The sequence below is a fragment of the Nicotiana sylvestris genome, chromosome 3, assembly GCF_000393655.2.
Source record: "Nicotiana sylvestris chromosome 3, ASM39365v2, whole genome shotgun sequence".
Taxonomy (NCBI): domain Eukaryota; kingdom Viridiplantae; phylum Streptophyta; class Magnoliopsida; order Solanales; family Solanaceae; genus Nicotiana; species Nicotiana sylvestris.
This window is the reverse complement of record NC_091059.1, coordinates 79071320-79099170: the sequence shown is the minus strand read 5'-3', so window position 1 is coordinate 79099170 and position 27851 is coordinate 79071320. Positions and strand designations below refer to the sequence as shown.

The window sequence follows — 27851 nt, the reverse complement described above, 5'->3', positions numbered from 1 at the left end:
CCCACTAGTCCTGCTCCTAAAGTTAACCCAACTGATAATAATCCAAATGATGCCCTGTCTGACCCTCCTGTTACTACCCCTACTTTTTCTAGACAACCTTCTAAACGGATAGAAACATCTATTGTTTGGCCATTTTTGTCACGACCCAATTTTCATTATAGGTCATGATGGCGCCCAACACCATTGTTAGGCAAGCCAACCCTAATTAACTAGTGAGTTCATTCTTTTAAATAATCATTCTCGACATTTACTTAACTTAAATTCAAAACATCGACAATTAACAAATAAAAAAAGGCGACTGAATCGGGAAAGACTAAAGGGGATCATAACAATATGGATACAACCCAAAAATAATAGTCTACTAATGTGTGTGCCAGGAACTAGTGTCACAAGTACGAGGGCAACTAGTAGAATGTACAAAATAATATAACTATCCTACTGCCTGAAACAAAATAGACAGTAATAACAAAAGGAGAGGTATGCTGTTGAACGGCTCAGAAGGGGCAGCTCATCGTGGAATCTCGGTCAAGTATCAGGAACGCCCGCCGGACGGGTAGCTAGATGCACCTGCCTTAGATCATATACATTTAAGTAAAAAAGCGTAGTATGAGTACATAAACAATATGTACCCAGTAAGTATCTAGTCTAACCTCGAAGAAGTTCAATATGATTTACGCAATTTAAATTCACATTTAAGTTACAAATACGGCAAGTAAAGCATGCATTTAGGTCCTAGACTACCCGGACTTAAGCATAATAGTAGCTACGCATGGACTCTCATCATCTTGTGCGTACGTAGCCCCGCAATTAGTGAAAAATATTCAGTTATTTCTCCTATGAGGATAATTCCCTCTTACAAGGTTAGAAAGGAGACTTACCTCGTCCCAAAACTTACTTCAAATTTTAAGAATGTGCTCAAACCCTCAAATCGGAGCCGAACGATCCAAAAATATCAAATAGGGCAAGAACTAGTCAATATATGCTCAAGAGTTCATATTCTAACTATTAAACTAATTTTCCAATCCTAAATGCGAGGTTCCTAAAATCCATCCCCGGATCCACGTGCCCCGATTCCCGAAATTTTTGAAGAAAGTTGTTACTCATAACCTAAGGATCAAGGATATATGATTTCTACTACATTCCATAACAAATTTCGTGGTTAAATCTCATTTTTGTCAAAGCCTTAGGTTTTACTCTAAACCCATAATTTTCACTAACTTCCATGTTATAATCTACCCATAAACTATGTATTAAACTCACATTAAGTAGAAATAACTTACCTCCCAAAGCTAGGTTGAAATCTCTACTTTTGAAGCTCCCAAATCGCCCAAGTATGGAGTGAAATTTGTCAAAAATGACACAATTCCCATATTAAATGAAGGCCACTGCCTTTAGCGATTTCCGCACATGCGGTGAGGGAACCGCATCGGCGGTCTCGCTTCTGCAGGAGATCGTCCGCTTCTGCGAAAAAGGGCTGGGCCAGTTGGGGCCACATCTGCGGTCACGGACTGCTTCTACGGAAGAGGAGCCGCATCTGCGGAACATGGGCTCCTCCCCTTAGGCCGCATCTGCGATGACGTAGCCACTTATGCGGCCTCACACCTGCGGCTAGCCAACCGCAGGTGTGGTTATGACAGAAACTTGGAGGTTCAGCTCCTTCTCAAATTTTTCAACTTAGCTCGAGCCTCGTCCGATTGACGCTCGGGGCCTCCGGAGCCCCGCACGAAAATACGGACAAGTTTGGAATCATAATACGGACTCGCTCGAACCCTAAGAATGCCCGAAACAACATTAAAACTAAGAATCACACCCTAAAACCAATTGAATCAAACTTATGAACTTCAAGTTCTTCAATCTACTTCCAATGTGCCGAAACGTACTTGTATTACTCAGAATGATACCAAATTTTGAGTGCAAGTCTTAAATGACATTATGGAACTATTCTCGATCTCGGAATTCTATTCGGATCTCGATATCACAAAAACCCACTCCAAACCAAATTTAAAGAACTTCAAAAATCCTTAAGGAATCAACTTTCACTATTAGGCGCCAAAACACTCCCGGGTCATCCAAACCCGATACAGACATACGCCCAAGCCCGAAATCATCATACAGACCTGTTGGAACCTTCAAATCCCGATTCCGAGGTCGTTTACTTAAAATATTGACCGAAGTCAAACTTGACCTTTTAAGCCATCCTTAAGGAGCCAAGTGTTCCGATTTCAACTCAAACCCTTCCAAATCCCGAACCAACCATCCCCGCAAGTCATAAATTAGTAAAAGCAAGTACGAAAAGTATTATTTAGGGGAACGAGATTCTAAAAAGTAAAACGACCAGTCGGGACGTTATAATTTTTTATTCAACTAAGAGAAAAAAATAAGTATAAGTGTAAAACTTGTGGCAAATAGTTAGCTTTTAAATTTGTTGGAGGTTGGGGGAGGGGGATGGGGGGACGAGAAGTTTGACTAGACACATATTGCTACACCATCAAGATAAAGTTAGATATCTTCGTATGAAAGTTTTGACCGAGGGGACAAGTGTACCTAGTCAGGCTGACCTTAGTATCGGGTCAAATCAATTTCAACCGGGAATTAACACTGTTACTGGTGGTATTTTATATTATAATCCAAAAAAGATCAGGAAGAATTGGCAAAAATGGTTATTGTTATGTGCTTACCTATAGTTTTCCTTTTAACCCTCACTTTGTGCATTATATTAGAAAAGTTTAGAATCCTACTTATAAAGATTTTTCTCGCACAACCGTAAAGAGCAATATAAATATTAACATGAATATGAACAATATTTGCGCTATTTATTTACTCATATAAATTGTCGTGTTGCTATTACAACTGATATTGGTAGAAGTGATAATGATTGTGATTACCTTACTGTTACTAGTCATTGGATTGATGAGGATTGGATAATGCAAAAGCGCATTATTGCTTATAGAATAATTAATTCATGTCACACAAGGCAGTTTATTGCTGGCACAATTACGGATATTTGTAGATATTTTTCACAACTAAATGAGCTTGAAGTTTATTTGTCACAGGGAATTGAGGAAGTGAATCCCGACGGCTCCTTTAATATTTTGGAATGGTGGAAGGACAAAGAAAAATAATTTCCGATTCTTTCAAGGATGGCCCGAGACATTTTAACTATTCAAGCTTCAACAATGACATCGGAGAGCGCTTTCAGTCAAACAAGACTTCAACTCGGTAAGTATAGAGCGTCTATGAGGGAGAGCTTGGAAAAATCAGTATTTTCAAAGATTGGATCCGTTCGGAAAGAAAAAAATTTAGATTTACTGAATCACAACCAGAGGTAGACGAAACTTACGAAGAAATGCTAGCTGAACTTGCAGAGGATTCTACTTTGCCCGGAAGCAGTGATGACCAAGCTTCTTTTCCGCCACCACCAACGGAAATTCCTCCGGACCTTAATAGATTTATGAAGTTTGTAAGAGATACCATGTAGATTTTTTAGAAAAATTAGTATGTATTATGTAACTTGTATTTTGGCTCATCTTGATTAGTTTCTTTTTCTTCTCAATGGTGGTATTAGCACCTTGTTGTGCTCATTCCATAGGGGGAAGGAAGACTAAGAAAGATATTGCCATATTTTTTTAATGCTATAACAAAATTATAATGCATTACTTTGAATATCTCTTTACAATATTTTTGTCTTTAAAATAAAAAATTTAGGTCACAGTTCTATAATATAATTTACAAGGAATTGCCTTAGATATTTTTATTACCATTTTTTTTCTCTAACTTCTGTAAAAAAAATTAAAAAAATAGAAAGTATCTGTTGGGCCCACTTAGGCCCGGGACCATTAGTTTGTGGGCCCGCGAAGCCCGTTTAAGTTGGGATCGGGTCCACTTAGGACCGGCCCGCGAAGCCCACTTAGGCATGGGCCCGGCCCACATGCCAGCCTTAGGCAGGACATGGCATTGATTCAGCTTACTGAGGACATGACTCTTGATAGGAAAGTGTGGAGGTTGAGAATTAGGGTTGTGGGTTGACAAGTAGTCGAGAGTTTTTCCTAGTCTTATCAGTAGTATTAGTACTAGTCTTGGATTTTCGTATTCCTAAATCCTTGCTATTACATGGTATATTATTCTTACTAGTAGTATTGGTATTATTCTTGTATTTTCTTATTCCTAGATTTTTTTTATTACACGTTGTGCTATTTTATTCCATTGTCCTATTACCTTGTTGTTACTATTGTTTATTGCTTCCTTTTTATTGTTTTTGAGCCGAAGATCTATCGAAAACAACCTCTATCTTCATAAGATCCGTAAGGTCTACGTACACATTATCCTTCTCGGACTCCATTTGTGGGAATACACTAAATTTGCTATTGTTGCTGTTCAGTAATCTGTTCATTTGCATTTGAACAATGATCATTTGCCATATGTTGCTGCCTTATCCTAGTGAAATTTCTTCCATTACTCAACTAAAATTCCTTATATCTAGTAAATTATAAATGTGATTTTTCTTATTTTTCATTTGATAATGACTAGAATATAGGGCGAAAAAGGGTATTTCGTGATTCACAAATTGGGAGAGGAGTTAATACCCCAACATCATTTGGAGCAGCTCCGTTCCTCCATTCACGTGGAAGGCCATATATAGGCTAATTAAAAGAAACAAAATTACCTTTTTACCCTAAAAGTACCATTTAGTGTCGATCAAGCGTGTTCACACAACAAATTTGAGCAAATGCAGCACGGATATGGAGTAATTAACACTAAACGGTCAAGAGAAACAATGGCTTGAACGCTTAATTGCATCGACATACAGTAACCAATCCACTTCACTAACAAGGGAGTACCCTACAAGATACATGCATCTCAACCAAAATACAGCTTAACCAAATCTCAGAGTTGCATTCATGAATGAGCAAGTTACAATGATTCCTATAGAAGAGAAAAACCCAGTCACGGAGTGAGCCATGCTATTGCTCAAACTGCAACACCATTCATGCAAAGCATAGAGAGAGGCTGCAGTGTGGCATATATCGATAGAGGTTGCTGACTGCATCGAGAATCTGAAACTTGGTACCAGAAAAGGCTTGGAGAAAATGAATTATGATGGGGCACCAAGATATGATGCCAGTCGTAAGATGTCACAGAATACTCCACCGGCTGTCACTTCAGCACCAGCACCAGGACCACGCACTATTAGAGGTTGCGTCGCATATCTTTCAGTTGTGAATGCAATTATGTTATCTGATCCAGAGAGTTGCGCAAATGGGTGCTCCTTACTGTATCTTCGCAGCTCAACAGTCCCTTTTCCGTTTACAACATCCACAACTCCAACATATCTCAAAACCTTCATACATCAATTTTGTCATATAAAAATAGCACAAATACAAAGGAAAAAAAACATATAATGCATGCTTGTGACCTACTCCAACAGTCTTCTGACAAGAAAATATTTGTTATGCATGTGCTGCTGCTGAACTAGATTGAATCACACAAAGATGATGCGTGTGGCCTAATCAAATGTTACATATAAATAAACAATTTCTAAAATACAAACTTCTTTCACTAGGTTTCTGCCCCAAAGATTGAATCAAATAAGTTCTCAATGATGAAGAACAGTTCTATATGCTATGAATAATCCGTTACTTCTGTGATTGAAATGCTAAATGACTCATCAATTTCTCTATTCTTTTTAATGAGATTTCATGCTTCTCTTTCCTAGTGTCGCATATCTCATACGAAGTTGTTTCCTCCTCTATCCTAAATTGACCATCCATGTTTAACATAGTACAGATATTAAAATGTCCTCGGAAAAAAGTGCATATGTTAAAGTCAGAACATGATCGTCACCTTTCAGCATTTTCAAGGTATTGAAAAAAAAGTTTGGATGCAAGGTGTTAAACGAGTCCCATGTAATGCTTTTTGATGTTATGTAATGTGTCATGTGTGGGAAAGCTTCCCGCTTTAGGAATATGAAAACAATTTTGCAATTGAAAAGGCGATCATCAGTTTCTGATGGAAGGAGTACGAGAGTAGGTTCTTTCGGACAAGATGAACATCACAGCAGTAAGTATCCGTAACAGTCCAGCTCATTTCTATAGATTTAAGTCCAGAGTACTCACTTCCCGGGCATCTTCAGCATTTTGCCTCTGCTTAGCCAATTGTTGATCAAATTGTGGCAACTGCTGCATAAACTCCTCAGCAGATGCACAATCCTGAAAAAGACCACTAAAAATTACTTCATGGAGAAAAACAGCTATCTAACTAATGCCGAACATAACTTATCAAAAGAACTAATGCTGCACATAATTAAACTAAGCACTCACCCGTAATGGTTCAGGCACAAGGCTCTGAACAGGGATATCTGAAAGCTCTAGATGTAGCCCACTTTCCCTAGCAAGAATTATCACCTGGAACATGGAAGCCATTGTATAATAAAATTCTAACCCGTCATGCAAGAGAGTAGCACCCAAGTTTATACTGTGGCCTTTTTTTCAAAAGCAAAATCAGAGTATTTTACACTGGCCATTTTTCTTAAAAATAAAATCAGAGTAGTTTACTCTGGCCAAGCAGTGATCCCAAGATGTTAAATTCCGCTTAACATCACTAACTTTGTGGGAAAATGGAAATAGAGGAATCAGCTTATTTTAGCTAACACTTGAATGAAAAGAAATCAGATACGTGAAACCATCACCCAATACCTTTCTGGCAACATCTGTTCCAGATAGGTCATCCCTTGGATCTGGTTCAGTATAACCCGCCTCTTTTGCCTCCTTCAACACTTGGCTGAACGCTGTTGAGCCCGCAAAGTTATTAAATATGTAACTCAAAGTTCCACTGCAAAAGCGAAAGAAGATGAAACTGAATATGAAGAAACCAAACTAAAAAATTTTATTTCCCATAGTGCAAGAGGTAGTGAAGGCATGAGTCACCTCATCAGTAACAATTCAATATTTAGGAATGAGTTTGTAACAAGTGCAAATCACAATCGCATATATTAACATTACCAACCTAAAAATGCCCTCAATCCGCAATATCTTGTCCCCAGTTTCAAGAAGTCCACGTAAGGTGCTTATAATTGGTAGACCAGCTCCAACAGTAGCTTCATAGAAGTAATGTGTATATGATTGTCGCTGTAGAGCTCTCAGCTTCAAGTACTGGAGGCAATTTACGAAAAGAAAAATGCAATAACAGGTATTAGAAGCTCCCTCTCAGCAATTTCAAATTTTTTAGTGAAAGAGAGAAAAAACAACACTTTCAAAACATCGTCATCTTTTCCTCACTATAATGGAGTGGAAAGAAGACGGAAGCAAAAAATGATCAGAACATGTTGATGTAACTACTATTTAGGTATTTCCAGAAAGTGGGCAAGTTCAGAAAATCAAATATGAAAGTATTACCTGGTCTAGTGGTCCTGAATTAGCCTTTTTATTTGGTGTGACAACATGTATTCCTTTATGCAACCAGTCATAGTAATGGCTTGCTATATGAGAGTCTGCAGTGCAGTCCACCAACACAGTGTTTGGGATGAAATGATTTCCACGTACATGGTGAACAAACTTACTCAAGTCGGCCATTTCTCCTCTTAGACTTAGCAGCTCCCTCCATTTAGACAAGTCAATACCCCTATCAACATTGACAAGAACGCCTTAGGATCATGCTACTGAAGAGCATTTAAAAATATCGATATGTATAGCGTTATAACCAAAACGGAATACTTGGAGTGTAAGTTCAGTGACGAGACTCGTGAAGCGGAAGTGGATGTGAAGCTTGATACCCAAGTCATCCCGAGGAGGGGTAGTTTCAAGTATCTCGGGTCTATAATCCAAGGTAACGGAGAGAATGACGATGAGGTCTCCCACGGTATTGGTGCGGGGTGGATGAAATGGAGGTTTGCATCCGATGTTTTATGTGATAAGAAGGTGTCATCAAGACTTAAGGGTAAGTTCTACGAGTGGTGGTTAGACCTACTATGTTGTATGGGGCAACTCCCATGTTCAGAGGATAAAGTAGCAGAAATGAGGATGCTGAGATGGATGTGTGGGCATACCATGAGAGATAAGATTAGGAATAAAGTTATTCGGGACAAAGTGGGAGTGTCCCCCTGGAGAACAAGATGCGGTAGTTGAGACTGAGATGGGTCGGGCACGTTAAGGGGAGGAGTATAGATGATCCTGTTAAGAGGTGTGAGAGGTTGGCCATGGCTGGTCTGAGAAGAGGTAGAGGTAGGCCAAATAAGTATTGGGGATAGGTGATTAGATAGGACATGGCGCTACTTCAGCTCACTGAGGATATGACCCAAGATAGAAAGGTGTGGAGGTCGAAGATTAAGGTAGAATCCTAGTAGGTAGTCGAGAACTCCTCGTTCTTTTCCAATAGTACTAGTCTCAAGGTACGCATGATGCGCGTGTATCCTATCTCAATAAATATGATTTAGTTAAAAATTATATCTAATTATAAATAAAATTTTAAGTTATTGAAGATGACTATACATGTTGATCGTGTATAATTAACTCGATAAAGAAAGAAACTGCTTCATATAATTTCTCAATTGTCAATCAACAGTTTAACTGAAAAAATCAACTTTATAATATTATAACTTCAATTTCACAAGTTCTCTTGCTATTCTAAATATTTGAAAAATAATTAACTTTTTTTTAATGTGAAATCTAAAAAATCGGTCACTATTTTTTGTTCGAACACATGTATTTCCTCTTAAATTTAAATGGAACATACTTTTGAATATTACATGACAATTATAATCATTTCTGTGTCATAACATCATCTAAAATGACTGGATATTTATTATACTTTTTTTATGATTCTTTAAAGAGTCTTCAAATTAATATAATTTTTTTAAAATTTGAATCTTTTTTTTAGAGATTTGAAATGAAGAGGTTGGCCATATAGTTCATAAGAAAATGAATTAAGTGGTAATGTAAAATCTGGAATGACTAATATCGAATGAATATTTTATAATAAATAGCATAATATAAAAAAAATTAGAGTCAATTGTAGGAATTGATGAAAAATAAAAAAGAAATTAATGTCTACTTATTTTGAATACATTTCGTATCTATAGAATCGTCTTTGTTTTTTCATGTTTGGAATTTAAATAATTTAACTCTTAACATTTTAGTGTAAGAGATTTCGCTTGATTTTCTGATTTCTTTCATCAATGGTAGTCTTTATGAAAATAATTTATGTACCTTAAGATTGTGTCAATTGAAACATTTTACTTGATTTTTGGATTTCATTCATCACCAATGGTCTTTATGAAAATAATTTATATACCTTAAGAATTGTGTCAACTGGAAAATGATTTCACTTATATGTTGAATTTGAAAAAAAAATATTTTAGGTTTATTCATATTCCTCAATGTTACCTTATACTAAATTTTTAATGTTTAATTCTAATTAGATTTTTTAAATAGGAATTGTCTTTTTCAAATAGTTAAAAAATTGAATGGATGAAAAACATCCATGCAAGACATGTTCCAAACAATTAAAAAAAAAAAGGAAAACATTTATAAATCTCAAAGAATTAACAATCATTATATACCAAAAAATCTAAAATTTGAATAATTTCTCAGGAACAACAATTATTCTTTTAATCAAGAAATCCACTTATATTTAGCTTAATTTATATTATTTAAAAAATTAAAGATTTTCATAAATTATCTTATTGGAATCACTGATAATTTTTGAGTTATAGTGGATTTCTTCTCGACATTTGAATAAATATGATAAATATTTTAAAATTTTAAAAGCTAACGATATGATATAGAATAATATCATTAATGAAATATTCTGGTCCATTTTAAATTTCGTAACATAAAATGAGTAATTGTATATATGAAAACGTAAAACATTATTAAAAAGTGAAGCACCTCTATTATTATCCAAGAACCCCATACTTCCGCTTTCATTGATATTTTTAATTCTTTCCTTTATTTATTTCGTTTATTATTTTTATATAATTTATGTGTGAGATCTATATAAAATATATTTTCAAATGTTATAGCCAATTTGATAATATAGTTTGAGTTTAATTATTTCAAGACTTTTGCCACATATAAGAATACTTTGCCGTTTGGAATCCACACCTTAAAAGAAATATGTTACCAAACATTTCACACGTTAGATTTTATGTTTTTCCTTATAGTTCTATAGATTAATTGAAATACTAATTGATTTTAAATCCTAAATATTAGGACTTCCTACATTAGTTCAGATAAAGAAATAATTTAATATGTAATATTTTAGTTGACTTTAAAGTCATAAATATTTGGAAAATAATAAAATGACTAATTTGTCCAATATAAACAATATTTTAAAAGGGTTAAAAAGGCGAACGACATTTCATTAAGGTTCTTCGTGCTTTTAATATAATATAGATTAGTAGCGCTCTTGTTTTTTCGTATTCTTTGGCCTCCAGTGACCGCCATGTGACTGAAGGTCACGGGTTCAAGTCGTGGAAACAGCCTCTTGAAGAAATGCAGGGTAAGGCTGCGTACAATAGACCCTTGTGGTCCAACCCTTCTCCGGACCCCACGCATAGCAGGAGCCTAGTGCACCTGGCTGTCCTTTTTTTATCTTTAGTATTTGTCTGTTGTTTCGTTCGCTTCGTGTATCGTACTTTCCTGATTGTTACTATTTGATGCTACTTTTTCTTTTACTTGTTGTTGTTGTCTTTTTCTCCCTTTTTCCTCATCGCCCTTTGTCTCCCTCTTCTTTCTTTTTTCTTCATCTTTCTTCTTCGTCTTCTGCCCTTTTCTCTCTTTTCACCTTTTCTTAGCCGAGGGTCTATCGGAAACAGCCTCTCTATCTCGCCAGGTAGGGGTACACCCTCCCTAGACCCCACTTGTGGGATTATACTGGGTATATTGTTGCTGTTATAGTATTATAACCAAAAAAAGCATTTGAAGTGTCAGCCATCTGATAGAAACTAAGTTTATATTTTCTTTTTAGCACCAGATCATTAATTATTTTAAACATATTGCTAACCAAAAAGCCATTCCAACTTTTCTAATAAAATGGATACATATTTCAAATTGACCATTACATCATCAAATTCAAACAACAGAATAGACTTAGTTCCATATGCAACTCCAGAGTAGGTTAGACATAGAATGTCTCCCTTCACCCTAAAATCCCGACAACCTTAGTTCTCTTTTCTCTGACAACTCAAAAGTGCTCCTTTAATTATTAAGCTGCAGATCTAAGTTCTTTATTTCTCAAGGGCAGAAGTTTCTTGTTTATCACTGGTACTAAGTCCTTTAACATCAAGGAAGACCATTCCCAACATGGTACAGGTGGATCAAGAGAAAAGGAACTTAATGACAAGCATTCACATCAGCGAGTATTCTCCTATGGAGTCGTCAGGCTATGAGATTAGCATCAGATTGAGAAGGTGGAATTTGCAGAAAATGGTGGAGGAAGGAGCAGACATATGAGTATTCCATCTACCAGAAATTCAACATATAGGGAGATATCTTATGAATCGTTACTGAACAAGGCAAATTATCATCCAAGAGTTAATGAAAAATATGGATGAGCAAACAAAGCTCGCCAGACCATTTTTTGTGGAGAAAGAGCACAAACAAGTGGCTAGGACTAGTCCTACTACCAACAGGAAGACATTTGCCGAAGTGGTTACTCCCAAGCTTTGGCCAGAAACTGATATAGCTCTCAAACAAGAAGGTTTAGAGCTCTGGAAGGTGGAAGAGAGCTCTTTAATCCCACGAAAACCTTTTTTGAGCAAATTTTTGCTAGCAGAATCTGAAGGAGGTGAGACATCTGCACTTTTGACCCTCGACTTGAAAAAAAGGGACAACAAAGATCTATTCCTCGGTATTTCTGAACTAAAATGGGTTATGCCAAATTCTATGAAGAATTGCTGCTTGGTTGTGGTCTCAAATGAAGAAACAAGTCCTTCTGAGGGCAAAGCAGCTACTGAACAAGAGATGAAATTCAGATACATTTGTATGCTAGCCTTCTGGTGTACATCACAAGATGTATATTCATTAGCTCGCAACAGGAACAGGATCTTTGTGTAGAGGCTATCCCGTTCCTCTTTTTTTCCTTTTCTTTCTTTCTTTTTTTATTTTTTTGGGGCGAAGGGGACTGCCCACTTTGCACGTACCAGTCACCATCTAGGTGTCTTGGTTTTTCCGATTAATAATATCTCTTGTTTACTGATTAAAAAAGAATAGACTTAGTTCCATTAGTTCAGCAATCAGGTTGCTATTTGCAGCAAACTTGAATGTGTTGTGCTTTTATCTTTTATTCATAATGTTGTTTCCAATCATCGAAGCTGAGAAAAACTGATTTTAACAAGGGATTCTAAGGGGCCAAAGGCCATATTTAGAGGTATAACAAAAAACAGTTAACATCTAAAAGAAGATACAACTTTCAAGACTTACGACTCGCTCAGTAGCATTGTCCTCGATCCAGTTATTCCCATCACACGTAAGTCAATGTTGAATTTCTCCTTTAAGACAGCTGTCTGTCAAAGAAGGGGAATTGTTGAAGTGTCATTTGCCAAAATTTCCTTGAAGAATTGCCACAAATTACGGAAAGTTAAGCAATGAATTATTCCTCAAGTATCTGAATCACTGCATTCACAGCTGTAGTGCATCATAATAATATATTTTGGAATTCAAAATGTTTCCTTAAAAACAAGAAGCAGAGAAGTCATAAATTTTGGAAGTATCCTCCATAAATGTCGAAAAACAACATTGTCATAATCATTATGCCAATGAAAGCTGACGGACTGTGCTTTGGAAACAAAAGGTGCAAGCGACATCAACAACATAATTACTTTGGTTCAGATACACTTCCAAATGAACTAACAACCACAACTAATGGACCAGAATACTCCGTAGTGTGCCTGTGGCATTGCATAGAGGCCTTTCACAAATGAAAGAAAGTAAACAATAAGCAGTAAACACGTTTAATAGGCATGGAAACCATAGGCCTTCATTTCCTTTAAAAATAAAAAGGGAACCATGGGCCTTCATCTCCTGAGAAGTGTTTCTTCTCTTGTTTCCTACTTTTTTTCTTTTCCAGAAGTGAATGGAAAAGAGGATAAAAGCAAAAACAATCAATGTCAATTTGTTGACCACGGCTCATGTCTGGCAAGATGGTTTCTGAAATAGATTATATCAATTTAAAAAATGAAGGCCAACGTGCCATAAAATATTGTTTCTGAAACAGAACTATAACATTTGAAACATCCTTATAATACAAAAGATCTTACCAGACAGAAGCTAATATAGACATAAAGTTAAACATTATAGTCCTGGCTTGTTAGCTGATGTTGTGTAGTGAAAAAAAAGAAAGGGAAAATCAAAATATGTTCTAGAAACAGTCATGGATTATAATATTATAAAAGAATCGATAACCAAGGAGTAAAAAGTAACTACTCCAATAGGAGAAGTTGAATTGGTAAACCTGATCTTTTAATTGGTCAAGCAATGTAGCTCCAATTAATCCAGGTCCAACAATGCCCACAGCAATTATTGTTCTTGACAAATAGAATTTTGAGTGCACAGCACGTAAAGCCCTTACACAATCTTCTCGCTTAACAACTACTGTGATGTTGTACTCCGTGCAGCCCTGAGCTATAGCACGGATGTTGATATTAGCCTGCATTCAAATGCTAAATGTTGAAGACTATGACATTCAGAAAATTACCATTATAAAAAAGAAAGATACCATACATATTATAGAGGTCATCATTATACAACTATTGCTTGACATTTATTTTGCGCTACTGTTGATGGATTATGGAATACACGAGATATTTAAAAAATGTAAAGGTAGAAAATTGCCAAACCTTTGCAAGTGCAGTGAAAAGTGTAGCACTAACTCCGGGAGTGCTTGCCATTCTCTGACCAACAGCTGCCAAAATGCTACAATTGGGAATTACTGCAATCTGAGAAGAACTAAAGGTATTATCAGGTTGTTCAAAAGAAGTGCTTTTAATCAGGTAGCTTGATTATACAATTGCAAACAGTGAAACGACAAGAAGGGGAAAAGATAACTTCATAAAACTGAAGACAGAAAAAACAACCCCCAAGAACCCCAATCCATTTTGCTACAGTAGAAAGAAACAAGCCAATCACACCGTTTCAAATCAAAGCTGAATCCAACGGTCAAAGAAACCCTACACATTGAAACGATAAAGCAGGACTAGGTTAGCGCTTATATCACTGCTGATTAGGCACACAAAAAATGTTGTTTCAGTCTGTCCTCTTTCCTATTTGCATCTGCTACCACTAGAATTTGACAGCCTTCCCAATTCTTAGACTTTATTGAGCTAATATTTAAATTTTCAAGTTAAAAGAAACCAGAATCAAATGCCACAATTTTCTGATCTGCCTATCATCATAACTTGCCCAATATTGCAGGACAATGCTCAATCCAACGACGACTGTACTCTTCCTTTTTCTGACCAAATCAGCAAACAGCAACATCAGAACTTCTCTTGGCCTTTTTCCTAAGCAAGAACTCTTGATCCTTGGAGCTCTCAGTGTTACATAATGCATATCTAAAAAACACCCCCATGAGAAAGGGATTGCATTATACTCCAAGAGAAGACCTGTTGAAGCTTTGTCACACCACATCTTCACTGCGAGCTTTCTGTTTTTCCATTTAACTGGTCTCGCACAACATCTAAATGAACAAGTTAAAAGAGAAAAAGACTAGTGGACCTTTATCACATAACAGGGCTCAAATTAAAACCTTAACCAGGAAATGGAAGGTGCAAAGCGCAATAGATGCAAAAGGCATTTGCTAAAATACTGCCAAGAACTGAACACAACATTCCTCCCATTTTTCGCTTTCTGTTACTGCTACGACACTGTTTAATATCTTAAATGCAATCAGGAAGAGCAGAATACCTGAGAAAGTCGCCCTGCACTCAAAGCCTGACCAAACCTAGACTCCAAAACATCTGCAACGGCTTTTACTTCTTTCTCAGGTACAGCAAAGCACACTGAATGCTCACTACTAGCCTGTACTATATTAGCCAATTAAATTTCATATAGTCATACCAATAACAGTATAACAGGAATCAGAAGATATATGTACCTGGGATATCATGATTACATTAGCACCGACATCTTTTACTGCACTAAAAATGGCACTAGCCGTACCAGGAACACCAGCCATTCCAGTTCTGAAAGGAATAATAAACATCATGTAAAATAAATAATTTGTAAATGTCACTACTCTTGAATCAAGTGCAGCCTTACCCCTCAACATTCACAATGGCTACATTGTCAATTGTTGCAAATCCTTTCACAAGGGACTCCACTTTTTGTCCATCTTCATGTTCATCGCCAGAGGATCGGCAGATCATTGTTCCAGGTGCAGAAAGGTTGAAGATATTTTTTATAACAATTGGAATGTCATATTGCATCACTGGAACAATTGTTCGAGGATGTAAGACATTGGCACCAAAATAGGACTGCAGAAGGATGAGAAATTTTGCTGTTAGAAAGTGCCAGAAAGAGGCCATACTAAATTAGCAACTGTACAGAATGTCATGACTTTACCATTTCCCATGCCTCTTGATAAGACAGTGTCTTCAGTATTACTGCTTCACTAACTGCAAATGAAGTATCTTTTTAGTTGGAATACATCCTAGCTCAATGATAAATACCTGACAAAATTTTGGCTCATGAAAGGCATGCAATGAGCAAGGACAAACCTTTTCTAGGATCTGCACTATACACGCCATCAACATCTGTCCAAATTGTAACTTGACGTGCTTTTAGAAGAGCCCCCATAATAGCAGCGGAGAAGTCACTACCATCTCTCTTCAAAGTCGTAGGAATATTCTGAGGCGTGCTAGCTATAAAGCCAGTTGCAATGATTGTTTTAGATGGATTGTTAGAATACCATTTCGCAAGTCTCTCCTCTGATTTCAAATAATCTGGATCAACTTGGTTAGAACCTGTTGGGTTCACAACAAGCACTTCCCTTGTGTCCATCCAGCTACACTCTACACCATTCTGCACATATAAATTTCAAAAAGTATAGCAAATGTGGAAAATTTCAATTTCATAACTACAAGGCATAATGGCTTTGAAGGATTGGGTGAAATCGATGAGAGAACAACCTTTCTGACAGCAGATGCCAATAACTGAGCAGACCACAACTCCCCATGCCCTACAACAAAATCGGAAAAAGATTCTGTTGCATGACCAGCTGCAAAACAAGTAAGCAGTTTAGTTAATGCCAAAGAAGGGAGTCACAATCAAAGGAACTCCAATAAGAAACCACTTTAGTTCTAACAAATCAATACACTGAAGCGACAACCAGTATGCTAACCACAGACTGAAGCAACGGAAGGGGAATTTGAAGTATTCCGAAAATATCTTTCTTTTAGTTTGAGAAAAAAGCATCAGGAAGCTTTTTCCTCCCGGCATTAGCAAAATAAAACGGGAAACGCAAGCATACCAATATATATTGCACGGAGCATGGCTTTAAGGTTGTTGATGTCATGGTGCAGTTTTGATGAAAAACTAGCTAGTTCATCTCCATCAAGTAGATCAACAGCTGCTAATTTATGTTTCTCTAGAACAGCATCAAGTGCGGTCAGGTACGAGTCATCTCGAGACTGCGCTTTGTAAATCAGATCATACATCATATCTGTGACTTTTGACATTGCAGATACCACTGCCAACTTTCTCTCTGATTGATCTGCAATTATTATGTCAGCTACATTACCAATTCTTTCAGATGTTCCCACACAGGTACCACCAAATTTATGAACAGACCAGCAATCGCCCTTCGGGAGCTGAGTATTTTCTAGTGCCCCATCCAACGAGTATTCTGTCACAATATTGGACGAAGGAAGAGGAAATCAGAAACTAGTGAAAATAACACATGGATGATGAGAAATTTAAGTGTAAAATAGACCTTTGCTCGTCACAGCAGCACTTATGCTGAACTTTGATGATTCTCTTCTTCCCCATTGTGAACTAAAATCCACTCTGAAATGAAAAAAGAAAAGCAAGGTGAGACTTTACCAGAATGGAAACAATGAGGTGAAAAGAAAACTCTCAAAGGAAAGGGATAAACATAGTAAGTGCCCAGGTAGCCCATTAGAAGTTCTGTTCCCATAATAACAAAGTCATAAGGATCTTTTAGCTTAAACTATAAGTCACCGATGTCGACAAAATTATCTTTTTTGTTTCTTTTCTTTTCCCTTTTTGATGGGGGGAGGGAGGGGGAAGGGGGATATTAGAAAACCCTACGCCTCCAAACCCCGTAGCCAATAGCCCAACAATAGCGTCGCCAAATTTGCTCCTTTGATGACTTGAAATGCCCACCTTATGTTTCGAGGTTGAGGGTCCTTACAACTGTGGTCCTTATATTCCTTCTGTTGTTGTTTTTCTTTCTGGCATCTTTTGTTGTTATGCATTTTCTCTTGTTTCTTTTCTGATATTATTGTCTCCCCTATTGAGCGGAGAGTCTCCCGGAAACAGCCTCTCTACCCTTTTTTGGATAGGGGTAAGGTCTGCGTACGCTCCACTCTCCCCAGACCCCATTAGTGGGATTTTACTGGGTATGTTGTTGTTGTTGTTTGGTATTTTAAATTTGAACTGGAAGTTTAGACATGGCAAAAACAAATTTCTTTCTTATGCCAGTACAGTCATTAGCCCAAGTTTACTTACATGTGAGGACCACTTCAACGTTATGTCATGCATTAGCAAGACATTAAATTTAGAAGAGTCCAACAACTGTCGGCAGAAGGGAAGAAGTTGAATGATGCAAATTCAATTCTAATGGATCAGAGACCCCTTCTTAAATTAGCAAAGGAAGATAAAAGGAATTGGACTGCGTCAACCAACTACAGACTGTTGCGTACTGCATTTTCTGTAATATCAAGGTGGCTAGTAATACATGCAGATATGGCACATTTTACAGAAGAAAAAAGGGAAAAGGAAAATCAATAAAAGATAAAATTGGACATGACAAAGATGCATGCAACTAGAGTACTAGACACACGTTTCTGTCTTTTCTTTTCCATATCTTATGATATATAAATGACTTAATCAATCTAATTAAAAAGCATTTATAAAGGTAGGAGATGCAGGTTTGTGTATGTCTGAGAAGTATAGCTTTACTAACGCATGGCAGTAGCTCTTTGTTATAATGTTCTACGAGGTTCACATCCCAATGGTACCTTGTCTTTTTGTGAGACCAAAAGAAAAGATCTTAATAGTGAAACTGCATTATTTATGAGTATAAGTGTTGATGAATGGACAAAATGTGCATTATAAATTGGTCTTTGTTAATTTGCTCTATACATCATCTTCAAGTGTATAAAGTACATGCTCATTAGCAGATGTTTATTCCACCTTATCCCCATCGATTGGATTTCTCTTTCTTTTTGGTCTCTTTCAAAAGTTTGTAGCGTTAAATTCCACAAAGAAGTCATCAGATGTCAGAGAAACATCTCTTTGGGGATCAAACATCAGGTTTATTTAAGAAGTGTCCATCTCTTATGGGATCAAACAACATGCTTACATATGCTAGGACACGCTTCCTCGAATGGACTAATACTACTCTCTTGACCGTTGCCACATTTATTCATCTGTATGCCAAACAGTATCGTGCAGACATCAGTTAGCTCCTTTCTGTTTATGTTATGTCTTTTAAGGTGATGACATTGTCCAAGAAACCCCACACTGTGGCAAATTATCTACAATCAAACTGCTATATCTGAATGGATAATAACTTTAATGGACATAGATATGGGACCTATACCAGTTGAATTCATTTCAACAACTATTTGTTGATTCAGTGGTTAATTGCAGGGATCAACTAGTAGAAATAATTCAAGTGGCTAGGTCAAAACGCTTACATCTTCATTCCTCCATAGTTTTCTGCTAAAAAAAATTCTCTCTTCCTATTCTCCCTGTTTGCCTATAAGTACCAACACATACACGCTAAAAAAATTTCTCTAAAAATTGATAACAAGTCTCAATATAGATGAATGCAAAATACTCATCTAAGATGTGGACCAACAACAGAAAATGTTCAACTTCCAGTGATTTTACAACTCCTCTCCCCCCCCCCTTCCAATATTATAGCAAATAAATATCTTTGATAATTCGCAAAAGGACATTCATTTTAAAGCTTAATTGGAAACAGTGCTCAAAAGCTAGCAGAATGACTTCCATGAAATGATAAGATAATTCCAATAGTTTAAGGCATGTTGTATTTCAATCCCATGCAACTGTGCATAAACCCTTTAAAAAAGACAACTCTTTTTTTCTCTGGGTAAAAGCTAACATGAGTAACTCATCTCAAACCAAGAATTACAAAAATCCAAGATTCTTGAAAGTTTCAATTACCATAAAGATAACATGCATAGAAAAAACAAAGAGAGAAATGAACAGCCAAATGGGTTATAAGGAACGAAGATTGCTTACTTGAGAAAAGGAGAGCGTTGGAGGAGAAAAAAGGGGTAGATCTTGTGAATGGTGGGAAGCTTCTTCCCCTTGGCGTTGAAATTTGAGGAGAGATGATGGCATGAAGAATAAGACGGAGAAACAGGAGATGAGAATGCCATTGTTGAGTTGATTGAAAAGAGTATTCCCCAGTATCAGTAGCAGCAAAAGAGAGAGACAAAGGAAGGGGTTTAAGGTAGAGGAAGTAGGTTTAACCACTGTGTTACATCGAATTATATGTATTATGCTATTTATATTCTTATTTGGGGCAGATATGGTTACGATTCCACAATCACATGCCTATCCCACGGGGGGCCTAACAATCTGTTGAATATAGTCTCTCTCTTTTTATTTTTTATTTTTTTATATTTTTTTATATTTTTTAAAGAATACAGTCTTTTCTCGACTCTAATCTTTTCTATTTTATTTGTGTCTATAGATTATAGTCGTTGTTCTTTTCTGTTACTCATTTTGGTATTGCTAATAATGCAATATAATTTGCTATAAAGAACTACTGTCGTGTTTTTCAAGTGGTTCATTCTACTAATTGTGAATCGAGTACATAAGATTAAACTTTGATTATTATTATTATTATTTCCATCTACAACAACAATAAATTTAGTAAAATCTTACGATTGGGGTCTGAAGAGGATAGTGTGTACGCAAAACTTACCTTTACTTTGTGAGGACAGAAAGATTGTTTCCAATATTATTCTCATCCAATGAAAACTATTGACAAAAAATAAATGAAATTGACTTGGGGTGAAAGCATGTGTAAAATCATACTTATGCTGAACTTTAATTACGTAGGAAATATAATGTAAGAATTTTTTCTTTCTTAAAATGTAAATGCAACTACAAAAAGATCTAGGAAGGTGGAAGAAGGTCACGGCTGGAGAAGAGGAGAACCGGCGAGGGTGAAGTGCAGACATACCCTATTTTTGTGCCGTCATTTAACCTATATCCTATTTTTACAAATTATTTAACTAGTACCCACTTGATAGTAAGATTAGTAATATTTAGACAAAGATACCCCATATTTAACAAGCAAAAGAGCTCCTTATCTCCATAGTCACCTGTATTCACAAATTGAGTCATCAGTAAAGATGTCGATAAACACTGCCATACAACGTAAAAACTGACATACAACGAGGAGATAAAACTTCGGACATTTTGCTATAAACTTCATTTAGGTATGCGTGTTAGACACTTATGATATAAACTTCAGACACTGGGATATGAACTTCAGACATTTTGCTACGAACTTCAGTCATTTGGGTATTAACTTCAGTTTTTTGGTTATAAATTTCAGACTTTTTAATATAAACTTCAGACATTTTGATATAAATTTCAGTTATTTGGTTATGAATATCATATATCAGTATATACATCAGATATTTGGGTATGAACTTCAGACATTTGACTATAAACTTCAGACATATGGGTATATACTTCAGATAATTGAGTATAAACTTCAGAAATTCGAGACTGAAGTTAGATGCTGTTATTGCCGAACTTCAGGTCCCGAAGCCTGAAGTTTTTCAATGGTTGAAAACAACAACTTCACGAACCCATAGAGTGTGCGAGCAGAAGAGAAAGGAAGCACTACCAATGGAATCGTGTATTACTGCCAAAAATTGAGTAAGCTAGACAGCAGATATGTACATGAAAGCCTAGTTCCAATAGTCAAATTCATGAAATATGGAACTAGCATTAAATAAAGAAAGTATCACCGATTAAATTGGTGAATTCAAATCATGGATTGACAAACCAAACTACCAAACAGTGAATATGGATCTGTTTGCCAAGGATTATTAGGGAAACCCTAGGATTTAGTGGACAAGAAATTACTCTATATAGAAAGAGAAAGGAAAAAGGGAGAGAAAACAAAGAACGTGGAAGTTCGACGACGGTGATAGAGGAGCGTGCGGCTGCGCATGAGACACCAAATTTTGGTGATCTATTTTGGGTATAGATGGACCAGATCTTGATGGAGGGCAAAGTAGTACTTTTGAACTTATTTTAAGACACAAACGGGTGTAGATGCAAAATAATTTGAAGCTGGGTATGGCTTAAAGACCACTGCACAAAGTGGCTCTCCCGTATAATTTTTACAACGGGCGGAGGTACAAATATCCATTTGTAACACCGCTGTTTAGAATCAGACCACTCTTTAAAAAGTATTTAAAATTAAGCCACTAGTTTCATAAATAAATAATAGTGGGACAATTATATTCCCGCACAATATTGTCTTCTATTGTGCATCACCTATTAAGTTTCTTTTCTATCAAAAAGTATTATTTTCAAAATTAAGGTCTTTCGCCAAGTTTTAGAAGAAAAAAAGTGTTTTTGACTAAAAGTAGAAGTAATTCTTGAGAATCAGAAAAAAGTAGTTTCTTCCCTATAGTACTTTTTTGAAAAATACACTTAGAAGTACTTTTAAAATGTTTGGCAAACACTAATTATTATTCAAAAGTACTTTTCAAATTAATTAGCGCAACATAAATTATTTAACACCAAAAGTACTTTTTTGAAAAGCACTTTTAAAAAATGCATTTTTTAAAAATAAATAGTAGTAGTAATTTTAGAAGCTTGGCTAAACGGGTTATTAATCTCTTTCCTCTCATCCTAGCTTCATCTCTTATTTTCATACTTCGTTGTTATTTAGTACCTGTTTGTCCATAGATTATTATTTTTCAACAATGTGTTTGTATAAAATTTTGTAAGTTCATATAAAAATTTGAAAATAAAAAAGTAGTTTTGACTGCTTTCTTATATTTTTCAAAAAAAAAAAACTGAAGTCACAAAACTGTAACATTTTTCAAGTGAAATACATGTCCAAACATAATTTCAAATTTTAAATATCATTTTTCAACTTAACTCCAAATACTTTCTTTTTTCAAAAAATTTTAACTTTTTATATCCATATTTGCTTTTGCTTTTTATTTTTATGTCTTGAATATAAATAGGATGAGCTATTCTTTGCATATAACATATAAATTCTCACTCAGAAATAGAAAACTTAAAGGGTTTTGGTATAACGAAAAATATTTTTCGTGGAAACTTTTCTTGGAAAATAAGTAGTAGTCTCACTAATTTTCTGGTGTTTCAAATCAACAATCTTCTGTACCCACAAATTTCATAAATTTCTGAACCACTAAACTTTCGCACCCGTAAACTCTATAATTTTTAAACCTGCAAACGTTCAAACATAAACCTCTAAATTCATAACTTTGGAACTCGTAAAATTTCGAACTTGTAAACTGAAAAATAAAAAAACCAGAATTGAAAATATTTAAAAAAAATTGTGGGTGGGGGTGGGGCGGATGGGGTTGGGGTGGGTGGGTAGGTGGCACAGAAAAATGAAAAAAAAACAAAAAATTAAAGTTGGAGGGGGATGGGGTTAGATATGAGGATAAGTGGAGTTTTTGAAAAATATTTTCCTAATTTTTTCTAGGAAGGTCATTTTTCTCCAATTGCATAAAAATGTAATATTTAGAAAAATATTTTCCAAACTATCCTGTGCAACCAAATAGCGAAAAATAGGAAAATATTTTCCGTCATACCAAACACACACTAAATAACCACATATCTTACATATGCATAACTCCAAGATTGCGGTTAATCAATATGCCAAACACCCATTTTAGAGGTATTGAGACGGAATTCATATTTCAAATCCTTCTTTTACACTTAAATTTTTAGGATATTGTATCCTAAAATTTAATTTTTTCAGTTCAAACTCTTGGGCAATGTGTCTTGAAGTTTAACTTTTTCAATAGTATTTTTAGTTTAAACTTCAGGACACAATGTCCTAGACTTTTAAGTTTAAAATTTAGGACATTATGAATCCGTTTGGATTGGCTTATTTTAAGTGTTTTAAAGCCAAAATAGGTTTTAGTAGTGTTTGGATAAGGGATAAAAAGTGCTTTTAAGCACTTATTTTTAAGCTAAAATAACAAAAATAAGTCAAAAGTTAGAATTCATAACTTATGAGTTTTGCCTTAAAAGTCACTTATAACAAGTCCATCCAGCCGGGCTCTGTGTCCTAAAATTTAGTATTTTTAGTTCAAAGATAGAATACAATGTCTTGAACTTCAACTTTTTCAGTTTAAACTTTAGGACATTCTGCCTTGAATTTCAATTTTTGTGGTTTAACTTCGTGCCATTGGAGGATAAGAAAGAAGAAAAAGAACCTCCAAAAAAAAAAACGATAGTGGTGATCAGTTTGATGTAATTTTCTTACGATTTGGTGACCAAATTATGCATATGCTCCTGAGAGTATGTCTTGAAGTTCGAACTCCACGATTTAAAATTTTAAATTTGTATCCCGAAATTTAAATATAAATATGATAGTAAGAACTTTCATCAGTGCGGAAAAGAAGAAAATCAAGAGTATTCTATGGAGGCTCTAAGAAGATAAAAATTGCTTTTGCTTCTGCTTCTTGGTAACGACTCACATATTATGAGAATGATCCAAAAAGGAGAAAGAAATACAATGATGGTGTAATGCTCTCATCAAACTAACACTTTCTATTTACTATACTAAATACCAGGCCAAAAGGTGGCCAACCCACGTTATTTCTGCGAGGAGAAAGATAGTCCATTGGGCGGTAAGAAATATTTGGAGAAATTCAAAAATAGCCAGATTTATAACTGATCATTTAAAAATAGCCTAATTTTAAAAGTAATCGAAATTTAGTCATTTTTCGTGTAAAGATAAATCTGAGAGAAAACACTGTTCAAAATCCGGAAAATACGCCAGTATATTATATTGGAGTTCCAACATAAGTATGCTTGAACTCCAACATATTATACTGGAGTTCGAGGATAAGTACACTAGAACTCCAGCATAATATGATGGAGTTCCAGCAAGTATAATTGTCCAGTATAATATACTGGAGTTTGGAGCACCGGTGCTCCAGTCTCCAGTATATTATACTGGAGTCAGCAAAGTATACCGGTCCAGCATAATAAGTTGGAGTTCATACACAAGTGCACCGAACTCTAGTATATTATGCTGGACCGATTTTTGTTGCAACAAAATAATGACTACTTTTCATTGACTTCGTAAACGCTGACTATTTTTGAATGACCAGTCCAAAAACTGGTTGTACCGTGCTATTTTTACAGAAATATTACTTCTTAGAATTCACAACTTATGGCACTATTCTATGATGGTTAGACATATTTTATCGTTAATCCCCATAAAGGCAGCATCTATTGTGACAATCAAAAATAAAAGAGAAGAAACAAAAAGAAATAGAGGTATCACTTTTGAAAAGGGCAAAGTAACCATTGGCAATATTTCATATTTTTAAAGTGGCTAGCTGCTAAAACAGTGGCTGATAATTTAGCGATTAAATGACGTTATATATATATATATATATATATATATATATATATATATATATATATATATATATATATATTCTGCATGTTATACATAAAATTATACAAATTTTATACTTTTCGGTTACTAAATATAAATAATTTCTAGCACAAGCTAAAAATAATAATATCCCCAATTTAGTTGTCTCAATATCCACCGACGGATCCCATGATTTGAACTTCCACGATTTTGTCTTGCTTCCTACTAAAAAAATTTAAAAAACACGATGTCATTGCCCTTTGCTTTCATCAAATGGTCACATGTATTGCGGATATTTAGACCATTTTATGATAGAGTGTTTACCCTAAAATTCAATAACAATTGAATTTATATGCGGTTTTAGGGACACGTGATATAACTTGGTACAAATTAAGAAGAATAAATTAGTATTGATATTAACGATGAAAGAAATAATACAAACCACGCGAATTGATCAGCCTTGACCCTCGAGTTCAGTCACCATTGAACCAAATATGTCTCAACTTGCTTATGAACATAATAACAAGATAGTGAAAGCTAGAAAATGGCAGCATATTGCCTTATAATAATGTGTTTACAAATGATCAGACTCCCCTTTACATAGTAGGGAGTCCTACTCTAAGTACAATTCTATATCAGGTAAGAGATCTCGTGATTGGCTAATTAATCGGCCTCATCTTGATACGTGCCGGGATTTGCGCCATGATCCTTATCCGATTGCGGATATTTCGACTTTCTGTTATTCGACTCAGTAAGCTTTCCACGATCTCTATGTTGTTCGGTATCGATCTTGGTCGATCTCGATCATAATCGGTCTCAGGGCCACGAACCTAACTTTGCATCATGGTTAGATATAATACGAGGCTGAACTTTGGCTTATCGCGTTCCAATCTCGATCGTCATACAAAAAGGGCAAGCCCGAGTTTGACCGTATACAGATAGTCCTCTCGTTTCTCGGAGAGAAGATGACGAGAAACGACATGAATTTTTCCAATCCCGTCTCGATATGACGTGATGTAAGCAACGAGCCCGATTATGATGTCAGCGACAAGTGGATATTGAAACATCCTGTCGGTTCGGTTACCGAGGCATTAAATGCCCGTCAGTTGTTGGTCGGCAACCATCGAATCTGAACTGCCACCACCAAGTTATAGGTACCGCCACCTTCTTCCACTTAAACTTTACGCTCAGAATTTCCCTCATTGTTGCTTCTCTTAAAAAAATCTCTTTGCTTTGCAACTCCTGTCGGTGTGAGAAGTTTCGTCGACCTGTTGTGCATCCTATGAATCCGCGTCCCTTAGAATCGGTCGGGGCGCATTATCGAGATTTTGTGGTGGCGCTCCAGCGGCCGGGACAACCATGCCATTTTCTCCGTGGTTTTTGAGGTTGTCGTTCTCGACTCTGTTTACTGAACTAGACATTTTGACTTGAGATCAAGAGATCTTGGACAAGAAAAAGTGTGAAAGATAACTTGCGTTTGTGTAATGAAACCAACAAGAAAATAATCACTATTATTTTTAGCCCCACGGTGGGCGCCAAACTGTTTACCGTGAAAATGGTAACAATAATTAAATTTGTAAAAGAGATTCTAAAAATACGTGATCTATTCTCAAGCTAGTTGTTTAGAGCAGTTGATGCTAAGAATATGAAGTTTATGGCAAAATACGAGCTAGAAACGGAGCGATAACCAAACCTAAAGGCTTACTGTTTGGGCTTGTGTTACCAAGGGGATACAGGCTAAAATGGGGAGTTGAACGAACCCAAAAACTTGCTACCCGAGTGTAGGATTAGTCAATGAAGGGCCTCGGGGTCGAACTCCGGCCCGATCTTGAGTTATCGGGGTCGATATCTGGCTCGAGTTATCGGGGTTAGTCGGGGATGGGATAATAGTTAAGATATGATCATACAAGGCTCTCTATGATCAATATCAGGCAATAAATGAAGAATAAATAAGAAAATGATAAAATACTAAAGTGGTCTCGAGCCAATAAGAACAAGCGAGTTAGAGAGAAGAGAGAGAGAGATATTATTGCACTTGAGTAGAATGGTTGGAGCTCTGTTTACAGGGTGTTAGCGGCTCCCCTTTTATAGGAGGGGGGAGCCCAAACTTAGTACAAGATACGTTGTGTGATAAAGGAAATGGTATGGGACAACCGGCTAGCTTTATGACGTATGCGTGGGCTGATGTCGAGCTGCTTAGATAGACCTGATCGACCCCGGATGCATTCCTCAAGAGATTATTGCGTTTGTCGGGACTTCGGTCGGCATTATCTTTGGCAGGGCATTGATAGATCTTGAAGGAAGTGACCGGCTCGAGATCCCAGGCCTTTGGGGTCACCCTCCGAAGCATTTTGTCAAGGAGAAATCGGCCTCCCAGATTTCACCGCACATAGTATGTAATCCCGAGTTCGCTTTTCTCTGGTGATGGATATTTTTGTTCTTCTCATTATGGGCTCCTGTGGGGCATCGATGCCTCCCAATATTATGTGGATGACATGTTGTGGCTCATTCATTTCGTTCTTCTTGGTTGCCTCTATTTCTCGGAACTGATTTTTGGCCCGATCGCTGAGGAACTCTCGGAGGTGACCTTTACTGAGTAGTCTGGCTACTTCCTCTCGGAGCTGGTGGCAATCCTCGGTCCTGTAGCCGTGCGTGTTGTGAAATTCACACACTAAGTTATGACTTCTTTGTGAAGGATCTGATTGCATTGTCCTGGGCCACCTGGCGTCTCTGATTTTACTAATGGCGAACACGATGCCTGATACATCGACATTGAAGTTGTATTCTGACAAGCGAGGCGCCTCCGTTGGCCCTGTGTTCCTTTCAAATCCGTCCGTGTTGATGAATCCCCGAGGGTTCTGGCCTCGGTCCATCCTTCGGTCATTGCGGGGTATGTTACACCTTGGGGAGTTTCTCATGTCGTCGGTGTATGGCTGGTAACTTTCCTTGTTTGGCGTTGGCTCCTTCACTATAAGCCTACTTGGGTATACCGAGCCCGAGGGGGCTCCTAGTTGGTC

General features: G+C 36.4%; 1 protein-coding gene across 3 annotated transcripts; it reads right to left on the bottom strand.

The window, feature by feature from the left end:
- Positions 1 to 4762: 4762 nt before the first annotated feature.
- Positions 4763 to 21511, bottom strand: LOC104226285 (bifunctional aspartokinase/homoserine dehydrogenase, chloroplastic-like). 3 transcript variants are annotated; one of them, XM_070170854.1, is made up of 18 exons: positions 20497 to 21511; positions 16924 to 16997; positions 16462 to 16836; positions 16121 to 16209; positions 15710 to 16013; positions 15555 to 15607; positions 15252 to 15466; positions 15088 to 15175; positions 14898 to 15011; positions 13832 to 13930; positions 13447 to 13641; positions 12417 to 12499; positions 7392 to 7617; positions 7003 to 7148; positions 6693 to 6828; positions 6318 to 6401; positions 6114 to 6206; positions 4763 to 5338 (listed from the first exon to the last, which is right to left on the bottom strand). In XM_070170854.1, the coding sequence occupies exons 1-18, from the start codon at positions 20559 to 20561 to the stop codon at positions 5093 to 5095; spliced, it is 2685 nt and encodes an 894-aa protein (XP_070026955.1). In that variant the 5' UTR covers positions 20562 to 21511; the 3' UTR covers positions 4763 to 5092. The 3 variants fall into 3 exon arrangements, with proteins under 3 accessions (XP_070026955.1, XP_009776538.1, XP_070026954.1); XM_009778236.2 differs by lacking the exon at positions 20497 to 21511 and adding an exon at positions 19446 to 19863; XM_070170853.1 differs by lacking the exon at positions 20497 to 21511 and adding an exon at positions 17337 to 17443.
- Between the last annotated feature and the right edge of the window lie 6340 nt (positions 21512 to 27851).